The 23436-nt window shown below is 39.9% G+C and overlaps 1 protein-coding gene across 3 annotated transcripts in view; it reads right to left on the bottom strand.

The window, feature by feature from the left end:
- MYRIP (myosin VIIA and Rab interacting protein) overlaps positions 1–21778 on the bottom strand; it is a 209022-nt gene extending 187244 nt beyond the window's left edge. For all 3 annotated transcript variants that reach the window (XM_059482118.1, XM_059482136.1, XM_059482127.1), the window contains exons 1-2: positions 21500–21778; positions 7588–7737 (exon numbers count right to left, since the gene is read on the bottom strand). In XM_059482118.1, the coding sequence (XP_059338101.1) occupies positions 7588–7697 (110 nt within the window). In that variant the 5' untranslated portion in view covers positions 7698–7737; positions 21500–21778. The remainder of the gene's footprint in view (positions 1–7587; positions 7738–21499) is intronic.
- Positions 21779–23436: the final 1658 nt, after the last annotated feature.

Genomic DNA, 23436 nt, shown 5'->3' with positions numbered 1-23436 from the left:
GGAAGGCTTGCAGCTTCAGACAGTTCCATCCAGATTAGCGCAGACAAGGGCAGGCCTATGGCATGGTGCAATAGAAATTTCCAGTAAAACCTATCTCTTCTGCCATAAACCCCAAAACCAAAACCCAACCCACATTTTAAATACAGCATATTAATATGCTCAACACCTCAAAACTGTAACACTTGGCACTACTTACAAGTTATTGAACATTTTATGGAAATGCACTCAGAGCATCCCTGTTCTCTAAAATCTAATATGAAGAATAAATCCTGAATAAAATACATTATGCAGCCATTCTTCTCATGTTTATTTACATGTTCTGCCACAACTTCAAAGTACTACCAATTGTACTGCTATAATAACATGCAAAGAGATAAACTAACACTTAAGATAGACTAAACTGTAAAGACAGACGTTCATATGCAAGAGAACATCCCTTGCCTGCACTGCAGGGCCAGTCAGGTGAAAGAAGATTACTACGACAAGTCACGTTTGACAACTCAGACTTTTCATACACGAGACATCGGAGATTAAATATTGATTTTACATTATAGCTGTTCATTATCACTAGGAACACTCACTGCTTTTAGCTAAATTGTAGCCAATAATTTGATTAGTCATAACCCACAATGAAGACCAAATTACACAAAAAAATTGTGCAATAAGTTTTATAACATCTCTGTGACATCATGCTGCTTTCTTTAAATACTTAGCCACAGTTTATGCAAGCTTGGCACACTGAACGTGGGATGTACTTCAGCTACATCGCTTATGGCCTGTCCAATATTAAAAATGTGAGCTGGAAACATTTCTTTCTATACAAGTTTCTTGAATATTCCCTAAAATTAAGCTTTTTTTTGCACTTTTTCATAAGCATGAAGAAACATGAGAGATGATGCTTGGTTCACCAGAATTTCCTCTCAGCTGAAGCTGCATTTGTACATACATTTTGAAAAAGCCAAAACTCACATCTGGCACTGCCTATATTCAAATACTTGGCAGAAAGAATTTGTTGAGAAGTTCCATCAGCACTTCTCCTACAGCATCTACATGCCATTCAGATAGCAAGAAACTTCATGGTGAGTTCCCATGATATTCAAAAGCAAGATGCACAGAACTAGTTTTAGAGGCAACTAAGCATAAGCTGCTCTTTGGAAGTAGCCTGGCATTTTTTCCTCCATTAATCAGGAAAAAAACTGGGCCCAAATCTATAACTTGAAACAGATTCTTTGTTCAGTTCTTTGCTTCAAAGGCCAGATTCTTCCCAGTGCCCTGGTTTCTCTCCTGTAAAGCATAAACTAGATCCTACTGTTTAGTCAGCTGCGATCACTTTCTCCAGTTACAGGTGAGGCTGGGATCAACATCAGAGTCAGCAGAACCTACACAGACACCACCTTTGCACCCTGAGGTGTCAAAGCAGGGAGTTCTGGGCAAACCACAGAAAGGACTCAAAATGCTGCTGCACTGCACAAGGTAAGACCTTGCATCATTGCTGAGACACCTCTTTCCTTGTCTAACCCCAATCACGGCATTATCCCATACCAAGCAGCACGCTTGGATCAAAATTCCTGAAATTAGCAGCAACTAACAGTTTCTAAATGAATTTTGAAGTGCACCCTTACTGACTGCAGCAAAAGCAACCATTAGCTATGACTTGCATGCAGAATTCATCCAAGTAGCCATTTTTTGATAAGCAACTTATCCTGACCTGAGAACACTGCTAAGGGATAGCTGTTAAAATATTAAACACAGCTGTTGAGAGAGGGCAACACAGTAGCAGGGTTAAGCATCTAGTACACAGATGCAGTTACTGACAACTCTTAATCCTGACAGGCTGCATGAGCTAGAAAACAGGTTTGCATCTTGGAACATTATGTAACAAAATTGGTGATAAGCTATTAAAAAAAAAAAAAAAAAGAAAGAAAAGATGTCTTGCTCTTAATCTTGTTAATAAACCCTTACTTCCAGGGAAGAGCTGTAGTGCCCTACATATGTTTTAATCATCCTGTTTTATAAGTCAAAGCCCTAGCAAAATAATCTATTTATTCAGCAGCTATGATTCTGATGAATCATTTCTTGCAGCCAAAAATAATTCCAGGCATATGAGTGCTAAACTCATGACAGCTCAGCAGAACCTTACACTGGAGAAGCGTGCAGCTGTTTTAACACGAGAATCACAAAGAACAACTTTCTCAAAGGAGCTAACTGCTCTAAGACCTTCTATCACAGGGAGAGAACGTATCTGTCAGGACAACCCAGGAAGCAGAACAGTGACTACCAGCTCAAATAAAAAAAATTTAAAAGTCAGCATAATGGGCTTCCCCCACACTGTTCATCAGAGTGAAGGGCAGGAAGGCTGACCTTATGAAATCACTGCAAGCAATTAAGGTACTGATCAACGAGTTCATCTGCTGGAACTCTGAAGCTTGACACAACAAGACCAATCTCCTGTTCTTTCCTCACTAGGAAAACAGCTATAAAATGGCATTGTTTGGAGGAAAGAAGAGGGAAAACAGACAGGAGAGGTTTTTTGATTGGTTTTTGTTTGGTTTAAGGTATTTAGTACAAGCCTGCCACAGGAAGGAGGAACAAGGACTGATATGTAGAATCAACAGATAGCTACCCAAATGTCTGTACTGGCATTTTGCCAGTTTGATATTACTCACACTGGCAATATTTTGATTAACAAGCTTTGGAAGGAGTTCAATATTTTATCCACTACAAGACCCATGACACATACTGTAAAAACACTGAAGTCTACTGTAGTTTGACAAGAAAGTGCCAAACTGGTTTCTGGGTTTTGTCAAGTACGTTTCTTCAGAAGCCTCTTCACAGGCCTACTCACGCTACAATAGGATATGCTGCAAAAGGAGCAAAAAGAATAAAGTAGGTAAAAGTAATTTAAACCATTTCATAATCTTCTGCACAAATCTCTGTCCTAATCCCTTACTCATTCTTTGGCTAAAAAGGTAATTAGAACAACCAGAGTAGAGAGGGCCTTCCTGTGAGCATAGACATCTCATTTTTTTCTGCAAATAAAACACTTCTGCAAAACTGATCACAAATCACTGCATCTGCCTTTACTACAACTGAAAATGTGACTTTATAAATAAAGGCAGCAAAGTTGATATACAGCAACCCAGCTATGAAAGACACAAAATCAAGCAAGACATGGTGATGTTTCTGCCTGTGGGCAACAGTCAGTTCTCAACACTTCCCTTGTGCTGTTCCAGCAAACCCCACATCAATATATTAAGTTGTTAAAGTGCTATGATCACATACCCATGTGGCACCAGAAGGTCAGTAGTTTTTCTTTATAAATACATCTTCTCAGGTGATTAACAGCAGTGGTTCAAACAAAAGAGAGCTCTGCTGCCTGCAAAGAAGCACTTTCATCCCTGCCCTGTGCAAGTTTTACCACTAAAACACCAGCGTGCCAATGGCTGATCCAGCATTCACTATGGTGATGGAAACTCTTCTTAGCCAATGACTACAAAAAGACAGCTTAAGTCACTCCAACCATGGCCCCCTAAGGTAAAGCAGCTGCTGACAGGTAAAGCATCTGCTCCTTTTGCAGTCTGCTCTGTTTACAGCTGATGTCCACTAAGGTCCTTCCATGCCTGAACCCTTCTGACCTTCCAATTTGCCTCCCTTTGCACCCACTCTGAATGCTAGAATCAGAACAGCCACTTTTCAACCTGTCCACATGGCTAAAACATAACAGATCAGGAACATCTACCACAATAAGGTGATCCACAATTATTTTCTGTGAAATTATTTTTTGTGAAATTATAATTTCACAAAATTATAATTATTTTCTGTGAAATTATAATTTCAGTTATTTAAAACACCTTGACTTCTCAGCATTCCTGACCTAAAACAAATGGATACACGTGTTATAAATACATTAGGAACTGTAAAAACAAAACCAAAGGGCGACTTGATTTTGTCCACAGTGGATGAGAATAAACAGTGGCATATTTAGGCAGTCTTGAAAACTGAATAAGCAAGCAACAAATAGAAGACAGCAAACACTTTTACACATCTGGCTATGTATAAAGCCTACCTCACACACAAGCATTTGGGCTTGGAAGCTCTTATTAGCTCTCCTCTGTCATTTCTTTCAAAAAAATAAACATTTAAAAAAAAAGAGGACACAGTCCTTCCTGAACTGCAGACAACAAAGATGTTATGCACAGCAAAATATTAAAATATTAGATGTTTAATGTTCAACACAGTCCAGTCTTTTCCACTGCTGACATTCTGCAGCTGCATGCAGTCTGAAATTCAAGATTAATAAATCTGTAGATGAGGAAACAAGTCATTAGCATGTCCAGTCAACTTCCTCAAAAAGCCATGTATGATTCTTAGTGTCCCAGGAGCTGAGAGATAGCCTGCAGAGCTTCAGTGGCAGAAGGGATGTACACAAGGTCGTCCTGAGCATACACACCAAGAAATTCAAACTAATCACCTTCCTAGTTACACCAGATCTGCCTCGTTTGTCTACTTCAACCGATTCACAGTAAACTCAGCCCATCCATTTGCAAGTCTGTGTTATAATTTTAGCCACAATTGCTCTGGGTGACTACAGTAACACAGGGGTAAATAACACTACTGCCAAAGACAACAACAAACACATAATCAAACCAGAAAGATAATGAGTGAACAAGTGTCAAGGAACAATAAGTATTATGAACAAGTGTCAAGGAACAATAAGTATTATTAATCTCATATCAGGTTGAAAGCCATGGCAAAAAAAAGAAACTAAAACGATACGAAGCAGTAAGGCATAACAAACCAACCACTACTCACTAAACATGTACACATTTATCTTATTGTTATCTTACCAGCTGTAGCCAAGTAATTTTGTCACAAAATGTATAAGACCAAACTGTCTGATAACAGCAGAGATATAGGTGTGAGAAAGACTTAAATTAGAGAACCACTGCAAAAATCCTCACTGCAGAGAAATTCAAAACAGCTTTGCAGCAGAAAATGCAGATCACCAGTATGGCCTTTCTCCATGCATTGTGTCATTTTGTTTACAGGATATGAAAAAAATTAGTTAGCATGTAAACCCAGCAATATTATAAAAAACATTGGAATGTTAGCTCTAAAACATTTGTTATTTTACCACCTTAAAACATTTATCAGAAGCAAAGATAAGCTTCACTTCTTGTAGTATGCTAGTTAACTGTTCTGCTGCCATTAGAAAAGCAAAATTGAAGTTATCAACCACTCACAGATTTTTAGCTTTCATTACTCTCCTGATACAGTGGAAATCTAGCATATATTCCTTTAAGTATTTCTTGATCTTTAGAAATAATTGTTACCAATGGAAATAATACAGAGAGAGATATGTGAAAGAGCTACTTAAATCTTGGTGGGGAAAAGCACCCAAAAATAACAATGATATGAAGAATTATACTGAAACCCTATTTTAAGGAAATATCACATGCAAAAGCTTCAACAGTTCCATTTAAAGTTTAATGCTGCTACCACAAATTAATTACAAGAATAAAAAAAAAAAGAAATTCAAAACCATACCTTTAGATATAGCTTGGTTTTGAATTTGTTAAAAGAAGTCTAAAAGTAAAGAAGTCTAAAAGTCTAACATATATATATATATATATATATATATATATATATATATATATATATGCGCCAGCTTTTTTATCTCAGAAAAGATTACAGAGCCTTAAAGAGTTTCACTTCTAAAGTGAAACTATATGGTAAACTTTGCCAGTTGATAGCATTCTAAATACAAACACAATAGAGCCAAGAACATCAAAGCAAATCTAATCTCTTTTCTTACATGTTGAAAAATCTAATCTATAGCAAGATCATGTAATTTTCTTATATATTTTCAATCAGATAGTAAGACAAAAAGGTGCGCTGCAAACGAAGCAACCAAAATCTACCAGAGTAGCCTGATTTAAAAAAAGGAAAATAAAAAAGGTCATAGCTTTTAAGTCAGAAGTAAGATTTGAATTTCGCTTGCAATTTTAGTGTCATCGAAACTACTTAAATTCGTATTTTAAATAACAGCTGAATTTCAGAACTTCTGCTTCGTCACTACAGCTCCTTATACAGCAGCACTTTATCATACTTTAATACTTGCAAAAGGCATAACTTTGTAAGAAGACAGAAGTCATATATACTTGAAATACACCTACCTTCCCAGTGTTTTGGCTGTCGTCTCACACCAGCTTTCTACTTGTGTCATGAAAATTAGGTGTCACAAAAAACTTCAGCAGCAAAATGAAAATCACAAACACCAGCAGAAATTTTCTCTATCTAGGCTTTCCGGTCAATTTTCTGTGTGCAGGCCTTTCATCCTTGCCCCTCCTCCTCCCACTATAAATCTATCCTACAGAAGAGGCGAGATGCCCCAGCACTTCCCAGATGTGGTATGCTGGCTCCAGTAAGATACAACCAGTCATGGTACAAAAAGCCAGACAGAGCTCACACACTCACCCTCCTTAAGCCGTTTCTAGAATCTCTTGGCTGCGTTGTGAAAAATTACCAGAGTAATCAGAACAATCTATGGTACAACAAACAGTCAAAAAAAAAAAAAAAAAAAAAAAAACCAAAAAATCTGTGTTCCATCCTCATGCAGTTGTTTCTCCCTGCAGCAAGCTTGCACTACCAACCCAAGCAAGAACTTTCACAGCATGCTAAAACTGAAGTAGGCCTATGCTGCAAGACACATTTCTTGCTCCTAATGTTCCAGGTGAGGGAGTTTCAATTGCACATGGTATATATGCCTAGTTTTCTGTTGAGTTCAGTCATCTTCCTGCTCGGTTGACTTCAGCTTGATAATAAATGAAACAGATGATGCCTGAGATAAAAGTAGCACAGTAAGAGAATTTGCATTTGCCAACCATAGATAGAGACTTCAGAGCATTCTGGATAATAAATAACTATGTGTTCAAAGAAAGTAGTAAAAAATCAGGCATAATAATTCAAGGAAATACTGTTGAAACTAGAAAGAAAAATAGTGCATCTACCAATTCAGGTCTCTATCCATAGTCCCCTTGTCACATACCAAATTTCCTCAGCTACCTTGCCAACAAGTTCCATCTGTTTTCTTCTGGATTATTTCTGTTTGCCATCATTTTGTACACAGACTACTGAAAGCAAAGTTATCTCAACACAATGGACAACACATCCCATTGACTGCTTTGGGGGAAAGAGATGGGTTGAACTTCTTCACTTTCAGATGTCTGTATGTAAACAAAGTTTCTGAATAAAAAAATGGAACTAACTACAGCAGGGAAAAAATTCTCTTAACATAAACTTCTGCTTTTGTTACGTCAAACACTACTTAGCCTCTACCCAAGAGATATATACAGGTGATTCAGAGACCATTTCTGTGGTTTAATCTCAGACAGACTCAATGCAGAAATTAATTACTACTCAGTAATTGAATTCATGTGGAGGAGTTTGAATATTTCTTGCCTCTGTGACAGGAATGATTATTAATGCACAGAACACCACAAAAAAGCTGTGTTCTCAGGTTTCCTCCAAAGCCAGTTTGTCATAATCAAAATACACCAATATTTTTAATCCTGTTTTTATCCTTACCTCAGCCTTTCCTCTTCTTTCTTACGGAGGCTGAAATCTCGCTGAACCACCTGGAGCACATGCTCTGCTTCTTCATCAGTCAAGCCAGAAAGGTCCAGTTTTCTCCCCATTCTACACCGGGTCCTGGATATGAATAACTATAAGGAACACCTGAAATCAGAAAAAGAAAATAAAATAGAAAAATAAATTGAAAGCACTCATAGTTTTCGCAAGTGCGTGGAGATCACAGGCACAAAAAGAAAGTTGCTGCCATAAACATCAGAAAACATTTGAATCTTTTTGGCTGGAAAACACCTTTTACACTGAGTCCAACCACTAACCCCGCACTGCCCAGTCCACCATGAAACCATGTCCCTAAGTGCCACACCTGCACATCTTTTAAATACCTTCAGGAATGGCAACTCAACCACTTCCCTGGGCAATCTGTTCAATGTTTGACAAACCTTCAGTGATGGAATCACATCTAAAATCCCATCTAAACTTCCCTCGTACAACTTGAAGGATTTATTTCAGAATTATTTGGCAGGTTCCACACACTGAAAGCAATCACCCCCCATTCAAATATAAATGAAAAAGATAAATTATTTGGGATAATAAGAGATGCTGAGGTCAGACCTCAGTGTAGCTCTCAAAAAGGAAAATGTTTAACTAAGTCAGGTCAAATCAGGTTTATACATTTCTTAAGATTTTATAAAACTGCTTGCAGTGCAATCCCTGCCACTGTCTATGAACAGAGAACATATTCTGCTGTAACACTCAAAAATGTTTTATACTGCCAACTAAGAAATCAGGAATTATTTTAAAGCACCATTTATAAAAGTAAGCACATAAATTTTAAATGAATTTCCCAGAGTGACTGAAAAGATTTAGATGTCACTATCTATATTTAGATGTCACCACTATAAGGTCGGAGGAGAAAAGGAAGTAGTTAATATTATGTGTGAATTGAAGGTACTATAAAGTTTGAACTAGAGCTTGGTCCATTAAGTTTCACTAATGAAATTTGTTCTAATTTATTTTCTCATGACTTTTACTCATTTAATTGAATTCTCATGAATTCAGCTCTCAGTATTAACTTGTGTCACTTGATTTATGCAATTATTTGGGCAATCACGGAGGTGTCCATCTCCATGTTGTGTTACAGCTTCAGAAGCACAAGACAGTCTTTGCATCTTTGTTATGAGCCCTCAGCAACGTACATAATAACCATGAACACATTACAGTTCCTACCACAGAATACAAGAGGAAACTATTACTGACTCTTCATCCATGGTGAGTGGCAAGTGGATGAGGCTACTATGTAAAGCACCTAAGCTGGTCCTGGCTCAAAAATACCATACCTCTAAGGAAAACTGCTAAGGCATACAATTAAGTACTACAAGTACTACTGGAAGTAGAAGCATGGGGGAAAAAGTCAGTTTTATTTTCTCAACATTTCTTTTGCTACTCAGATAATGATGTGGGATGTGGTTGGTTGGCTTTTGTTTGGTTTTTTTTTTCGTTGGTTTGGTGGAGGTTTTTTTAGTACAATATTTACCTTTCTACAATTATCTGATTACCATTCTTCAAACAAGAAAAACACACACACACACAAAAGGAGGGAACTGTGTATTTTTGGTTAGGCTGTTTTGGTTAAGCTATTCATGAAGTTTATTCTAAACTCCTTGCTCAAGAACACAACACTTCACTAAAACCAAGCTGATGGTATACAAGCTTAGGTGAAATCAAGACAACAAGATGCCTCCAACAAGATATATGTTCCCCATACAGATGAAAAAAGGTCACAATGTTCTAGCTTGACTCTGAATCTACTAGGGAGGATGACAATGAGTACTTAATAAAGGCTTTAAAAATTTGTTTCTAAAAAAAATTGATTTGCATAGAAGAAAAGTGCCAAAGAAACAAAGGGCTGTATGTAGTCTTCATTAATCTCACTTGCAAGACCAAGAATATATGTTTAAATTAAAGATTGGCTAAAACATAGCGAGGAACAACTGGCAAGATGATTTTGTTTCAATGCCACATGTGCATAAATCTTCGCAAAATTTTCAATGAAATATTAAGATTTTCCTCTGTCCTTTCACCTACAGTTCTTGCACCAAAGCCTCACTGAGCACTGGCAAGGAAAAGAAAAGGGTTTGCTGAGGTAACACTCAGGTTGAAGCTCAAAGAGCATGAAATGTCCTGGGACACATCCTTCCCTTCAGGCTTAGGGATATCTGCTCAGCTCTTCCCAAAGAAAGCAATTGAGCGCAAAGGTATCTCTGCCTTTCTGAAATCATGGAAGGGCTTCACTAAAGGAGAGCCACATCCATGGGGAAGTAAGCAGGGCTTTTCCAAGTAACTTTTTTCATGCATATACACTTAAAGGGAAAATATAAGATGCACAGTAAAAGGAAATAAAACCTTTTTAAGCAATTCCTGGAGCCAGTAGAGACACCTGCATGCTAGGGCTACAGTCTTCTGAGATACGAGATGACAAAGGTAACTGGAATTTCATCTTTGATCTCCTAGTATCTTAAGCATCAAGTCAACAACTGTAATTAACATTTTCATAATAAGTTCTCCCTTCAGGTCTTCATCAAAACCCTTTTGGAAATTGTTTAAAAACCAATAATGTTTTTCCACAGATGCAAACTGGTCCACCAGTAAAGAAAATTGTCCCTTTGATTCAGCTGCCAATGCCAATTGTGACCATGTATTAGAAAGGGGAAGTTTACCCCTAAGCCTGGGAATAAGTGGGCAGCCCCACCACCTCTGATTTTCTGGGGCTGGCAAAGACTTCATTTCAAGTATATATGCTTTAAAATCAAAAGCAACTTTAACTTTAGACTTTCATGTGGTTTAGTTCTCTATGGTATTCTCAGTTTGCATTCCAATACTACATTAACCTCTAAGGAATGCTGTATGTTTTCCTAGGAAATAATTTTTCATCACATTACTAAATCACCTCTGATCTGGGAGTATCACAGCAGCTTATAAATATTTATGAACAATTCTCAAAAGTCCTTTCTGTGGTAGATCCAGATTATGCATTTTAGAAATACACAATGGCAAATCCTCTAGAGAAAATGTAACAAGTTACACTTAAAACTACCTTAAAACACACAAAATAGCTTCTAAGCCTAAAATAACTTCTGGCCTGAATTAAAATAACTTACATGAGGCTGTTCAGATGATTGCCTTCATGAGTACTTCTTTGGTAAATCTCAAACTGAATACAAAATCTAAGATCTCACAGACTTTATAAGGAATAATATCACTCCCTAGAAAACTTTTATTCAACAAATTAAAACACTGTAACAGAAAAGCCTAGGGTTACAAAACAGGATTGGGTACTGTTTGAGTAATACTCTAATCTTCACATTTCTTACAGTCTATTTTAAAATCTAATTAAAACTTCCACATTGAAAACCTTTCTTGAGTTTAACTTCAACAACAAAACCAAACCCCAGCAAAAAGAAAAACAAGCAAATGAAATGTTTTTCAAGAACTGCAAGCAATGCATGGTTTTAACACACACAAGGGCATCAACATAAGAAACAAGGGCAAGTAGTGCATTTTCTACTCACCCATATGACAGCTAAGCTGTTTAGACTTGGAGTCTCAGCAGATAATTAGCATTACTGGGAGGTTGGGTGAAAAAAAAAGTTTTTTGGGCTAAGTGACAACTAATATTTAAGACAGATTCTTGGCTTGACAAAGAACTACATCATAAAGTTAATTATGCAAGTGGTCACACTGAATATTGTACAACACAGACCTCTTAGTTTTATGCTGAAGCAAAGCAATCGGCACTAGTGAGGCTGCATCTGGAGTCCTGTGTCCAGTTTGGGCTTTCCCAGGACAAGAAAGATACTTATGTCCACAATCATGGTTAAGGGACTGGAGCACCCTTCACAGGCAGTGATGCTGGGAGTAATAGGACAGCTCAGCCCGGAGAAGAGAAGGCTTGGGGGGTATATACAGTGGGTATCTGGAAAAGAGCTCTCTAAACAAGAATATCCTACAATTCTTTCAATTTCTCAGCACATATTAAATCAAGATTTCAGTGGTTGTCACAAGACAGTATAAGTTTTGCTCTAAAATGTTGTTGATGTGCATTGATGAAATGTAACACCAGAGGAACCAAGACCACAAACTCCTTCAACCCAGTCATTTGCAATTGAAATATTTCATATACAACACCTTCCCCCCCCATAGTCTCAGCTTTAGAGTCACCAAACTCTTAATCAGAACTGTTCTACTCTGTTTTGCTACTCTACCACTTCGAAAATTTCCAGGAAGAAGATCAAGAAGAAACCTACTAGCAATTATATCTTTGCTTCTGTCATCAACAAGCTCATCTTGCCTTCCTTTAGCAGTCTGTCAGGAACCAAATAATACTACTCAATCTTTCTTGTCATTCTTTCCAGAATTCTTTTAGTACTATAAGAAATTCCTTGTATAATCTTGCTGGTGAACATTTTCCCCTTTCAAATCATACAATATAGTCACCTTTCTAAGAGAGAGGAAGACGATCACCTTGTCCTCAACAGCGCTCCTTCACCACCCTCGTATTTTAAGAAGTTTTGTTTACTGAATTGTCCAAAAGAAATTGCTACTTTGATCATGTGAAGTCATTATGATAATTTTTAAAAGTAAATATCACGAAACTGTGACATAATGTCATACTCTTAATTTGAAAAATAAAAGCTAATAGTGCTTTGAGTTATGTCAACACACTTGAATAAAACAGACTTCAGCCACAAGCCAACATTTTAAAAACATCACTGTCCAAAGTAAGTTCTACTACAGCTAGCACATCATTAAGTCCGAAATGAGGCATAATTAACTCTGGCCACAGATTTGTTAATCTTTCTTAAACTCCAAGAATGTCTAGAAGCTTGAGTAAAAAACACTGAGTATTCTTCTCTTTACACTCAAAATGAACAAATGTCTCAAAATAAGAAAAGGGAAAATATACTCATCAGAAATAAAAGGCCACCTCTGACTGAAAAATTAAATACAACCCACCTGACTTCAACATGGGATTGACTCGTATCTGGTGCATCACATTTTAAATGAGATGTAAGATAAAGATCTCAAAGACAATGCTATTCTTTGTACCCACACTGATTTTAGCTGAGTTTTACTGCACGTATTTTCTGGTCTACAACCAAAGCAAAAAAAAATTATCTTGCTTTCAGCCTTGGACTAATTTTATGAGAGATTTGCAAGCAGCAAAACAAATGGCTGGCAAGTTCCTGAGCAAAGTTACATTTGTTCCACTGGGGAGTGTGAGGGGTGAAGCAGCAGGTTTTAAAACATGAAGTTCATTCAGTTCCTTCAGGGAGAAATGTTTCTTATTAATGCAAGTTATTACAATACTTGTATGTACATTTATCTAAAATATTGCTGGAACATACCATAATGGGTGAAACTTTAAACCTTACAGGTCAAAGGTTAGTACTGCATGGTTTTAAATTTTAAGCTATTTAGGAAATAAACAGGAGTTTCACGCTCTTCTTCTTGCTTGTATATTTTATGTTATTTTAAGTATTGAATATGAAATAGCAGAATGTGACAGCTGGGATAGAGCTCATTTTCTTCTTAGTAGCTGGTGGGGTTAAACCATGACACAGAATTAAAAATATTAGTGAAGTCCCATTCCATTCAAGAAAGAATGGCATCTCTCATATAAGGATAGCACTCTCCTAATGGCAGAACACAGCACATAAAAGTGTTTCTAAAAAAACAGAACCTATTTTATTTAAATAAAAAAAAATTTAGAAAAGACTAAAGGTTGCACTGTAGAACCTAATTTGTCATCTACCTCTGAGGGTTCAAAAAAAGTCATATTAAAAAAGAGAATCTGTATAGCAACTAATGACCATTTTAGACTTATGTATCAGGCCTACAACTAATACACAAGTACAAATCGCACTGGGGATTCAAAATGTGATACAAAAGCTAAATTGATGGACCAGAATAATTTTCTCACTGGTAAAACTGAGTCAAGTCTTATCAAAAATCCCCACAGCTGCTGAAGATCATAGCTTATCTGGCATATACTGATTTCACATATTTCACATGCAAGTGGATTTCTAGTTAGCATATATTCTCATTCTACTTCAGTCTCCTCTTCCATTGTTTATGTGAATTTAGGCAAATCATGTTCAGTTCTATTTTCTCTATTTAACAGCAACTGTCTTATGGAAGAGTGCGTAAAGATGATGGGTCTGACAATATTCTGACTGTGTGAGACTGACTATCACTCTTCCAGAAATGAAGAAGACAGCTTGGAGAAAAAGACAAAATTGGAGAAGTAATGTGCTGACACACAATTGTATCTTGGATGATTTGCCTCTTCTCCATGTGCCTTCAATCTAAAGCATGAAATCCAGCTCATTACTGTAATGGACTGTCAACCAACTCCAGAGTGAATCCTCACAGGCCAGCAAGAAAGCCAGCGTGTGCACTTAGGGAATGCAACTGATCCCAAACAGTCCAACACAATCAGAAATTTGCACATTTGTAAGCACAAGACTGCAGGGCTTCCCTCTGAATGCCTAACCTGCAAATTGGGGCTTAGAGCTTAATTCTATATGCCTGGACTCCCTGCACAGAGAGAGCAGCAGCCACTGAACTGAGTTATGCCTCTTCCACCTTTGCATCAAAACACAAACCAGAACACACCTGGCAAATCAGGCTTCACACTGTACTTGCTAAGATTGAGCCAGCATGAAAAGAATACAAAACAAAAAGCTCATTTGTACTCCTACCTTTCCCCTCAGCATCAGCTCAAGAGTGAGGACTGCAAAAATGCATTCACCCACCTGTGCTGCATTACACATGCCACAACTTTTCCTGAGACACCTGTAGTCCCAGCATTTCACAATCAATCACGCTCAAATGAGCTACATAGGTTGAAGGGAGATGAAACAAACAGTGAATACTTCTTGGTTCCTTCAAAGAATTGCAGGGTTTCTCTCTCATTCTAAGAGGCAGACAGAGAAGTGAGCACTTACTTTACCAGTATAAATATATGCAAATACCAATCTAGTACTGGCACCCAGAAAAATTCAGGTCAGATGCCATATTAATTCTGGGAAGGCTCAATTGTTTATCTCCCTCCTTGTGGAGGACAAGTGGGAGAAGCCCTCATCAATGCCTGTAAGTATCTGAAGGTGTGGGGGGAGGATGCCAAGAGGATGTTTCCAGGCTTGTCTCGGTGGTGCCAAACCGCACAATAGGCAAAGGACAGGGACTGGTGGTCAGAAGCTCCACCTGAATGTGAGGAAGAGCTTCTTCAAGCAGGTGATCACACACTAGAACAGGCTGCCCAGAGAGGTTGTGCCATCTCCCTCATCAGGAATACTCAAAAACAACCTGGATGCAATCCTGTGCCATGTGCTCTAGGATGGCCCAGCTTGAGCAGGGATGCTGGACCAGATGACCAGATAGTCCCTTCCAACTTGACCCATTCTGGATATTACTGTGCAGATCCCTATTTCAGATGCCAACATCCTGTTTTCCTGTATGACCTGAGGCAACTGAACGATACAGAAGGTCCCCTGCCGTACAAGCTGTGGAGCAGCACATGACAAGTATGTGTATCAAAGTTAAATGCCTTCCCCTATACCACAGCAGTCACTATTTGTTAGAGCAACTAGAGATAACATTCAATAAACTAACCAAGAAAATAGGTTCACTAAGATAAGTTTTTCAACTCCACAATGCCAAAGCATCACTATTGAGTTAAGTGGTGACAAGGCTTCTCATCTGAGTTATTAACAGCTTTAATATGAAAAAAAAAAAAGAGAGAAAAGGTGAAGCTTTTGTCTAAAGTCAAACAGCTCTGGAAGCAGTACAGATTTTGCATCTGAGTTTAATTCTGCATTTCAATAATACAGGCAAAAGAGTTATGACAAAATAAGAAACTCATCATAACTTGAAAGCCATATTGTGATTAATCCTTGCAAGCTACAAAAGTAAACAATTAAATGTGGATTGCTTGGCTGCTACTAAAACATCCATAACATAAAATCCAACCAATACGCAAACATACCACAGGCACACTTAAAATATCCTATACAGTAAAACTGGTATTTTTCCCTACAACATCTGTTGCACTAATTGATATCCCTCATCCCTCTTATGAAATACCACCCATGAACATATAATTAAAATTTATCCAAGAACTAAACTTTCACTGAGAGAATCTTCCTGCAGGACTAGAAGAAAGACAAAAGTTCTATTTTTAGAGGTAAGAAAATGCTTCCAACAGCAGTTGCCACAATGAGGCAGTATTCTCTAGTGCTGCCAGATGTGAAAACAAATTTAATACAGTAAATCACTGTTAATTCAAACTACTGACAGGAAACCCCACTGCAAATTACTGAATTTTACAGATTAGCAAGTAAATTAACAAAATAAAAAGCTAAAATAAATTCCTAAGACTGTGCCATCCACATTCACTGTGACATTTGCAAAATGCTTCTAACCGTGATTTACCCTCAAAGAAGCAAGAATCACAAGATACACAACAATGAAGTGAAATGTATAAAGCCACATCTCCCATTTCACTTAGACTTGTGACGAGCTGCAGTTGGCTGACACACACCGTATGCCCTGTGCACTGTAAAAAGGGTTTCAGTAGCAGGTTGTCTTTGGTTTGTTTAGGTAACCATTTGTCAAGTGACATAAGACATGAATTAAATAGAGCCAGAGCTTTACAAAGTCTGTGAAAACCAAAATACCTGGGTTAATCTGCCAGGTGGGGGAGTTAATGGATCCGTTTGTTGACACTGGGACCTACTCCACACTGTACTCAGAAGACACTCTGCTTTGGACCAGTGCTCAGCTGATTTTTTTTGTATTGACACTGCACAATGGAGATAACCTGAGCCTAGACCAATAAACACACACCTGAAGTTCTGGATCATAAATTTATACAAATAAAGCATGTTTATATTCAAGCAGAATACACAGTCAGTTATTCTCTGGAGTTCAAAGGCCAACTTCAGTGTCAGGTTTTGACTGCTGTTTCATTGGTATTTGGAACTAAACTGGAGTAGAATCACAGCTCCTTTAGTTTTAACTACAGAACCAATTCATCCTCCTACAGGCCCAGAAAATCATCCAGCCAGCACACACCCCTTTTTGAGTCCCACAGAACTTATTATTTGAACAGCATAATCAAGCCAAGCCACCACCTTTAGGAACTAACTAGGGCTCCTCACTTAATCATGTGTGGAACCCAAGTCCACAGTATTTCCAATGATTTGCCTGTTTTGACCTGTGATACTACCTTGGAGCAGGAATTTGAAACCTTATCATTAAACATTAGAAAAGAAGTGGGAGACGGAATAATCAGGCTTGTCCTCCTCTAGAGGCAAACTGCTTTCTGCTCATTTGGGACTCAATTCATGGTTTCTCTGCTTGCAGTGATCAACACATGGATGATTTGTGTCACTTTTAGATCAAGACCAACTGAGATAGTGAGAAACAACATCACCTTTTTGAATCCTCCTCAAAGCTCCTTCAATTGTTTTTGAAACCTGATGGTGCTCCAATTCACACACTGTGATTTAACTTGAATCCAAGTCACGGTCTGTCAAACAAATATCAAAGCACTTATGACAGAAAGATGCAAGCGCTGAGATAACTTCAGAAAGCTACACCAAGCACTCCTGGGGATGATCCCTGAGAGGCAAAAGGATTCAGTTCTCGTAAGCGGAAAAAAAAAGTAATCAATTTCTTGCAAGTTTAACAATGGATAGAAAAATAGGTGCATCCCTGAAATTTGAGGTATTTCTGGTCAGTGCTAGTTGCATCCCTGTCAACTGCACTTAAATCATTCACTGCACATCCACACTGTAGCAATTAATCTTGATGACACAAACCAGTGGGTTTTTTTTATTATCCTGGGACACAAAATCCTGTTCATACAGCTCAAAAGGGGCCAGAAGAAAACCCCATTAAAAACATCTTCTGTCCCACAAGTAATGCCTAATAAGCAAAGAATAAGCTCTTGTATTCGTTTCAGAAGAGATAAAATTCATCACGAGCAGAACAGAAAGTTTATTCCACCAGTTATAAACATATATTGCTTTCAAGAAAGAAAACAACCGATTATGTACTGTCTTCCTCCAACAGCAGAAAGTTGGTTTACAACAGCAGAACCACCTATTATTCTGCATGGCAACAGGTGGAGGGTGCCGGGGAAGGGATTGCTTGGTTATTAATAGAACCCAAAGACCTCAGGATATTGCCTGGCTTCAAGACTCATTAAAGACAGTGGGAACGCCATGAACTTTAACAGCTTTTGAGTGAGCCTACACTTCAGATTGCTATCACAAGAAGATAATACACTTTCTACAGAAAATTATCTCTGCACCCTTTAAACAGACTTAATCCAGAAACTACGGCTGCCCCATTTATTCTTCTCCATCAATAAGCAGCACATTCTGCAAAAAAGAGTCTAGAAAGAGCTTCTTGAAACTGCTATATAGCAGAACTTGAGCTTGGGTGCTCAGCAAGAGGACAGGATAGAGTTGCCTGTCTGCAAACTCAATGCCAGCAAAACTCCAGAAAACTCCAGAATTGATTACCATGAGCCAACGGGGACAATGCCATTCAAAGTGTCTCACCAAGACTGATCTCCACAGTAGTCAGCTCCACCCCAATGCATGATATTTTATTTGGAGGTATACTTTGCCTTGAAGAATGTGTATTTCACTTCCTGTGGTAATGCTTTATATCTTAAAACAACCAGTAGATAGAAATAATTCCAATAATCTGAATACCAAACATCAATATTAGTTTTTCTTTTTCTGATCATCAATGGATCAAAAGGTAAATGAAGCATAAAATGATAAAAAGTAACAAGAGATTTTGTTTCTTTTACTCAGTTCAGGAGGTAATTGGTCAGTAAAAAATTGCTGCATGAGGTGTTTTACTAGTAGAACACTCTTTAAGAAGTATTATATATACACATAAATACATTGCTGTGGTATTGAAATTTAATACATATTGGCTTGGAAATTTATTGTGTTTCTATTCCCTAAACAGTATGCATAAGATCTAAAAATCTGTCATTATTGCAATATGCTGATACTAGCTTTTGACCAATCAAGCCATTGCAGTCTTTATACCCTCTTCATCTATGATAAAGCTGCTAATGTTTATGATTAAACTGCTTTCCACTACATGTGCATCATTTATTTATTTTCAGGACACAGGATGCCAAACATAATGTTGATTCACAGAAAATGAAGTTTTAAAAAATACAGCACGGCATTTGTCTACAAGATTGTTAAAAAAAAAAAAGATAGCATGTTTTAACTGAAAGTTAAACAGCAAGCACATCATAATCACTAGCCTACCACATGAGTGGCAGAACTTACTGGTGTATCAGATATATATGGGAGGTTTTCCTCTTCAGTTTCTGTAAATCCACAACATTTCAGACACAAGCATCTTTGACTAATCTCACAGAGAAATGTGCAAAATTTGACCACTGCTTAAAATCATATCAAATTACATTGTATTTAGCCCTTCTGTAAAATTGCCTGGTTTTATCATAACGGAGAAGTTTCTTTGGTAAATTGAGGAATAGTGTGGTGTGTTTCACTTCACACCAAAATATAGCATTCACCTGCCTCATCCTTAAGCCCTAAAAGCTTCTTCTGAAAGTAAGCTGCTATAAATCTCTGAGTATAAGAAACTTGGAGCTGTTTTATTCTCTGGCTGTCAGTGGTTCACAGGTAAGTCAGAAGCCTTTATTATCTCTAAGAATCTATCTAAAAAAAAAATAACCTACCTGAATCCAAAAGGAAGGTGAATAAAGCATTCCACAGGAAGGCAGCAGTAATCTGCTCAAACAATTCAATGGGTTTTCTCAAAGAGAAAAGCTGTCCCTGTGGTTTTCATGGAATTATATTCAGCTAGATTCTTTCAACTTGTCCAGCTTTCCAAGGGCAAGTTAAGGTGGTTTACACTGCCAAACCACGGTTTCCAGCCTTATAACAATAGGGCATGTTAACGCTGGCAGCAATACAAAGGAGTCGCATTTTCATACCAATGTACTGTTTGTGAACAATAGTGCACTTGGTACATACAGCCTTGCTCCATCATCACCCATGCATGCTTTGGGGATTTTTTTTTTCTTTACTTAAATACAAGCCATTCAAATGTTCTGTTTACTGCAGCTATGAAGTGAGAAGGGTGAACTCCTACTGTGCTCATACACTTGGGTACACGCTATGTAGTGCACTCAGATGTATTCATCAGGTTAGCATGGAAGCAAGAAACCAACTCAGGAAAATAAATGAAAGTTCTAAATCGGATTTCTACATCCAGACAGCAGTAGTTCAGACGAAGACAAAAAGGCACTACCCTGCCTGAAAAGACAATATTGTGTCATTTGAACATGCAGCAGGTCCAAGAAGCAAATCCTGTCACAGGGGGTAGTGCTCTAAGTACATCTCACCCCTGTGAGGGCTACCAGGGCAGAACTGACTTGTGTGCATTCTCACCACTGGCAATTAACTAACATATCACAGGTATTGAGAGGGCTACTCCCCTGTTTCTAACTGCAATGTACTAAGTTAGCTGACAAATTCCCCAGGAAGGCTACACAAGAGCCAAGTACCTTTTAAAATGCTCAGGCATAAGGCATCAGTAAATACACTCTGATACAATCTAATACCTGAGCAATGACAGGTATGGCAGTAGCCTGAGGGGCTACGTACAAGATACAGCATCTTCTGCTTTTTGCACAGCTCTGTTCATTTCCTAAAGGTAGAATTAAGCAGCAAACACTACTGTTTGACATTTAACAGCAGAGGCTTAGTCAGTGGTCCCAAAGCAGTTAACGGAGAAGAGCTATCACCATAAATAAGCAACTGTAAACACCTGTCCAGTTTGATGACAGTCCATCAAAATCAGAAAGATGTCTGGTAATATGAGAACTAGACTAACTATCCTTCCATTCTCACTCTCTAGCCTTCCAGAAAAGGCTTACAAAAGGAATGAGTGAAAGCCTTTATTGCTAAAATCTTTGCTGTGCCTATTATAAAAAACTCCTGGCTCCATAGGGAGGCAGCTACCCACCTTTTCAGAAACGCAGGAAATAGTAAAATGGTAGGTATGAGGCAAAAAAAGCATAATTTGTCAAAACAGATTGCTAGTTACAGTTAATGTCCCCGCAAACACGCTTGAGGAGCGACACACGCGCTATAAGGCATTCTGCAATCTAATTCGGTTACGCTTGTCTGAAACATAACACAAATCCCAGCACAACACAGGCTCCGACTTAATTAGATTCCCTAAGAAAAGTCAGTCTGAGCCATATGGTATTTTCCTCAGCAGTTACGATAAACTGACCTTGATACTAGGAAAACGCACGCTGCTTCTGTCTGAGGCATAAATTACAAGCGCAGCGTGGCGGGATGCTCCCACGAAACGGGGACAGCGGCAGCGCCACATTGAAACCCTCCCCGGGCTCCCGGGGAAGTTGATCAGAGTAAAACACTCCAATGATAACGATGATGATGATGCACTGCAGTGACAGCGCTCGAAGAGCCACGCGGCCAGCAGAACACCACGAAGCTGCTCAGACATCTGTCCGGTAATTAAAACACAGCCTAATGCCGCGCTGCCGCGGAGGAGCGGCCCGCCTCGCCCCTGGACGCAGCGGAGAGCGGCGGCCCCTCGGCCACCGGCCCGCCCGGACCCCCGGCCCTGCCCGGCCCCTCCCCAGCGGCGCGGGGCCCCCCACGGCCGGAGCCCGGCCGGCCCCGACGGGCGCTGCGGCCCCGCACCTCGGCCCTGCCGCAGGCCGCCCCACGGCGCGGCCGGCCCCGCGCTGCCGCGGCAGGGGGCCCCCAGCCCAGCCCAGCCCAGCCCCAGCCCCGGCCGTACTCACCCCCGGCCAAGTGCGAGGGCTGCACCGCAATGGCAGGCGGGCGGGAAGCGCCTCGCTCTGGGGCACGGGCAGAGGCACCGCCGGCGGCTGCGCCCCGTCCCTCATGCACAGCGGGGTCTGCGGCCGCCCCGCGCCGGCCCCCGGCCACCAGCTACGCGGAGCCGCCGGGCACAGGTGCCCCGATCCCGCTCCGCACCGGCCGGTGCAAGGCGAAAGCCGCTGTCTCCTCCTCCTCCTCCTCCTCCTGCTGCTGCTGTTTCTGCCGCCGCTGCTGTCGCTGTCGCCTTCAGCCCTCCCCGCCCCGCCGGACGCGCCGAGTGCTGCTGCGGTGCCAGCGGCGGCAGCTCCCGCCGCGCACCGGCACCTGCCCGGGCGCTGCCGCCAATCGCCGGCAAGGGGCCGGGCAGGAGCGGAGGCGGCGCGGCCGGCAGGGGCGGGATTTGCGCGAACCTCCGCGCCCCGGTGCGCATCCATCCCCAAAGCTGCGCCCCCGACAGGCAAGGACCGCGCTCCCGCCACCCCGGCGAGTGCCCCGGGGCCGCCTGCCACTGTCACACCCGCCGGCCAGGGGGGGACACCTGCGGCCCGGCCGCCACCTGAGCCCCAGCTGGCCGGGAGCGGCACAGGTGCTGCCCGGCGGTGCCTGTCCGGGCCCTGCCGGGTGCGGGCCGCCCGTGGCGGGTGTCTATCAAAGGAAAGGAGAGGCCGTTTTGTTGGGAACGGGCGAGAATTCCATCCGTATGGATGCGGCGCACCGGGCAGTCGTAAGGAAGGTGCGGCCTGGTCAGTCGCTCAGCTCATCTGTGAGTCACTGCTGTAACGTGGAAGCGCTTTTTTATGTCCTGAATCACTGCAGATTTTATTGTATCAGGCTAATTACTTTTCTCCTGGTATTATTTTTCGTTCCCCTTTTTTTGTTGTTGTGTTTTATTTCCATGCTTGCTTAACTTCATTTTAAAGTAGCTGCAGCTGTTCACTGCAAGGTATGGACTTATTTGATCTCAGCCAAAGTGCTCTGTCAAGACAGATGAATTCAATAAACTTTGGCAGGTGTTCAAAGAAAACATTTTCTGGGAGAGTATTTTTGTTTACATGAATTTCACGGTATAACAAATTAACTGGTTTAGCAAACGTTTACTTCTATGCTAACCTACACTTGCCTCTGTTAGTGAAATGGGTGCCACTCTGTGAGGCAGACATCACATTCATTTTAAATGTGTATGCAAAGAACAAACAAACAAAAACAACTTTAGGAAGTACTCTGCATCAGACATCACTTTGTATTTCCCAAACACATCTATTGGTAAATACATGTCTCAGTGTTTCCCAAACAGAAGAAATTTCTTCTTTAAATAAAACAAGAAAAAGAAGCAGTCATTTTCAGCAGTAACATTTTTTCAAGAGCAACACGACATGGCAACAAATCAGGGATTGACTTAAACAATAGGTCACGCATTGCCTGTGTTAGAAGAGTAAGCGATAACACACTTGAGCACTTTTAATAATTGGATAGAAGCCCCTCTCCAATATTCCAGCTGAAACACAGGAAAAATAATGTTTTAAAGTCAGCCACCAATACCAGTAATTCTTATGATTATACAACAATGAAGTTAAACAGATAAAACTGTCTGAGATCCTGCTCCTCACACTCAAGCTACTAAGCTAATACTGAGTTCAAGAGTAATGTCTCGCCCTTGCCTCAACATTCTGCAGTTAGGTACACAGAGTGTATTTTCCTTTCAGGGTAATATTTCACATTTTCACCACTGGAGATAAAGCATTGGACTTGAGACCCTTCATTCCACACCAGTACAGTAACCAATACATTTTTACATGTTTACATGTAAATCAGTATATTTTTACATCTTTACATTTACATGTTTTTACTGCAAGAGTACTCCACAGGGAAGGCATTAATCAGTGACACAGATAAGCCA

The sequence above is a fragment of the Ammospiza nelsoni genome, chromosome 1 (genome assembly GCF_027579445.1).
Source record: "Ammospiza nelsoni isolate bAmmNel1 chromosome 1, bAmmNel1.pri, whole genome shotgun sequence".
Lineage (NCBI taxonomy): Eukaryota > Metazoa > Chordata > Aves > Passeriformes > Passerellidae > Ammospiza > Ammospiza nelsoni.
The sequence above is the reverse complement of the archived record's forward strand: the minus strand, read 5'-3'. Positions and strand labels throughout refer to the sequence as shown.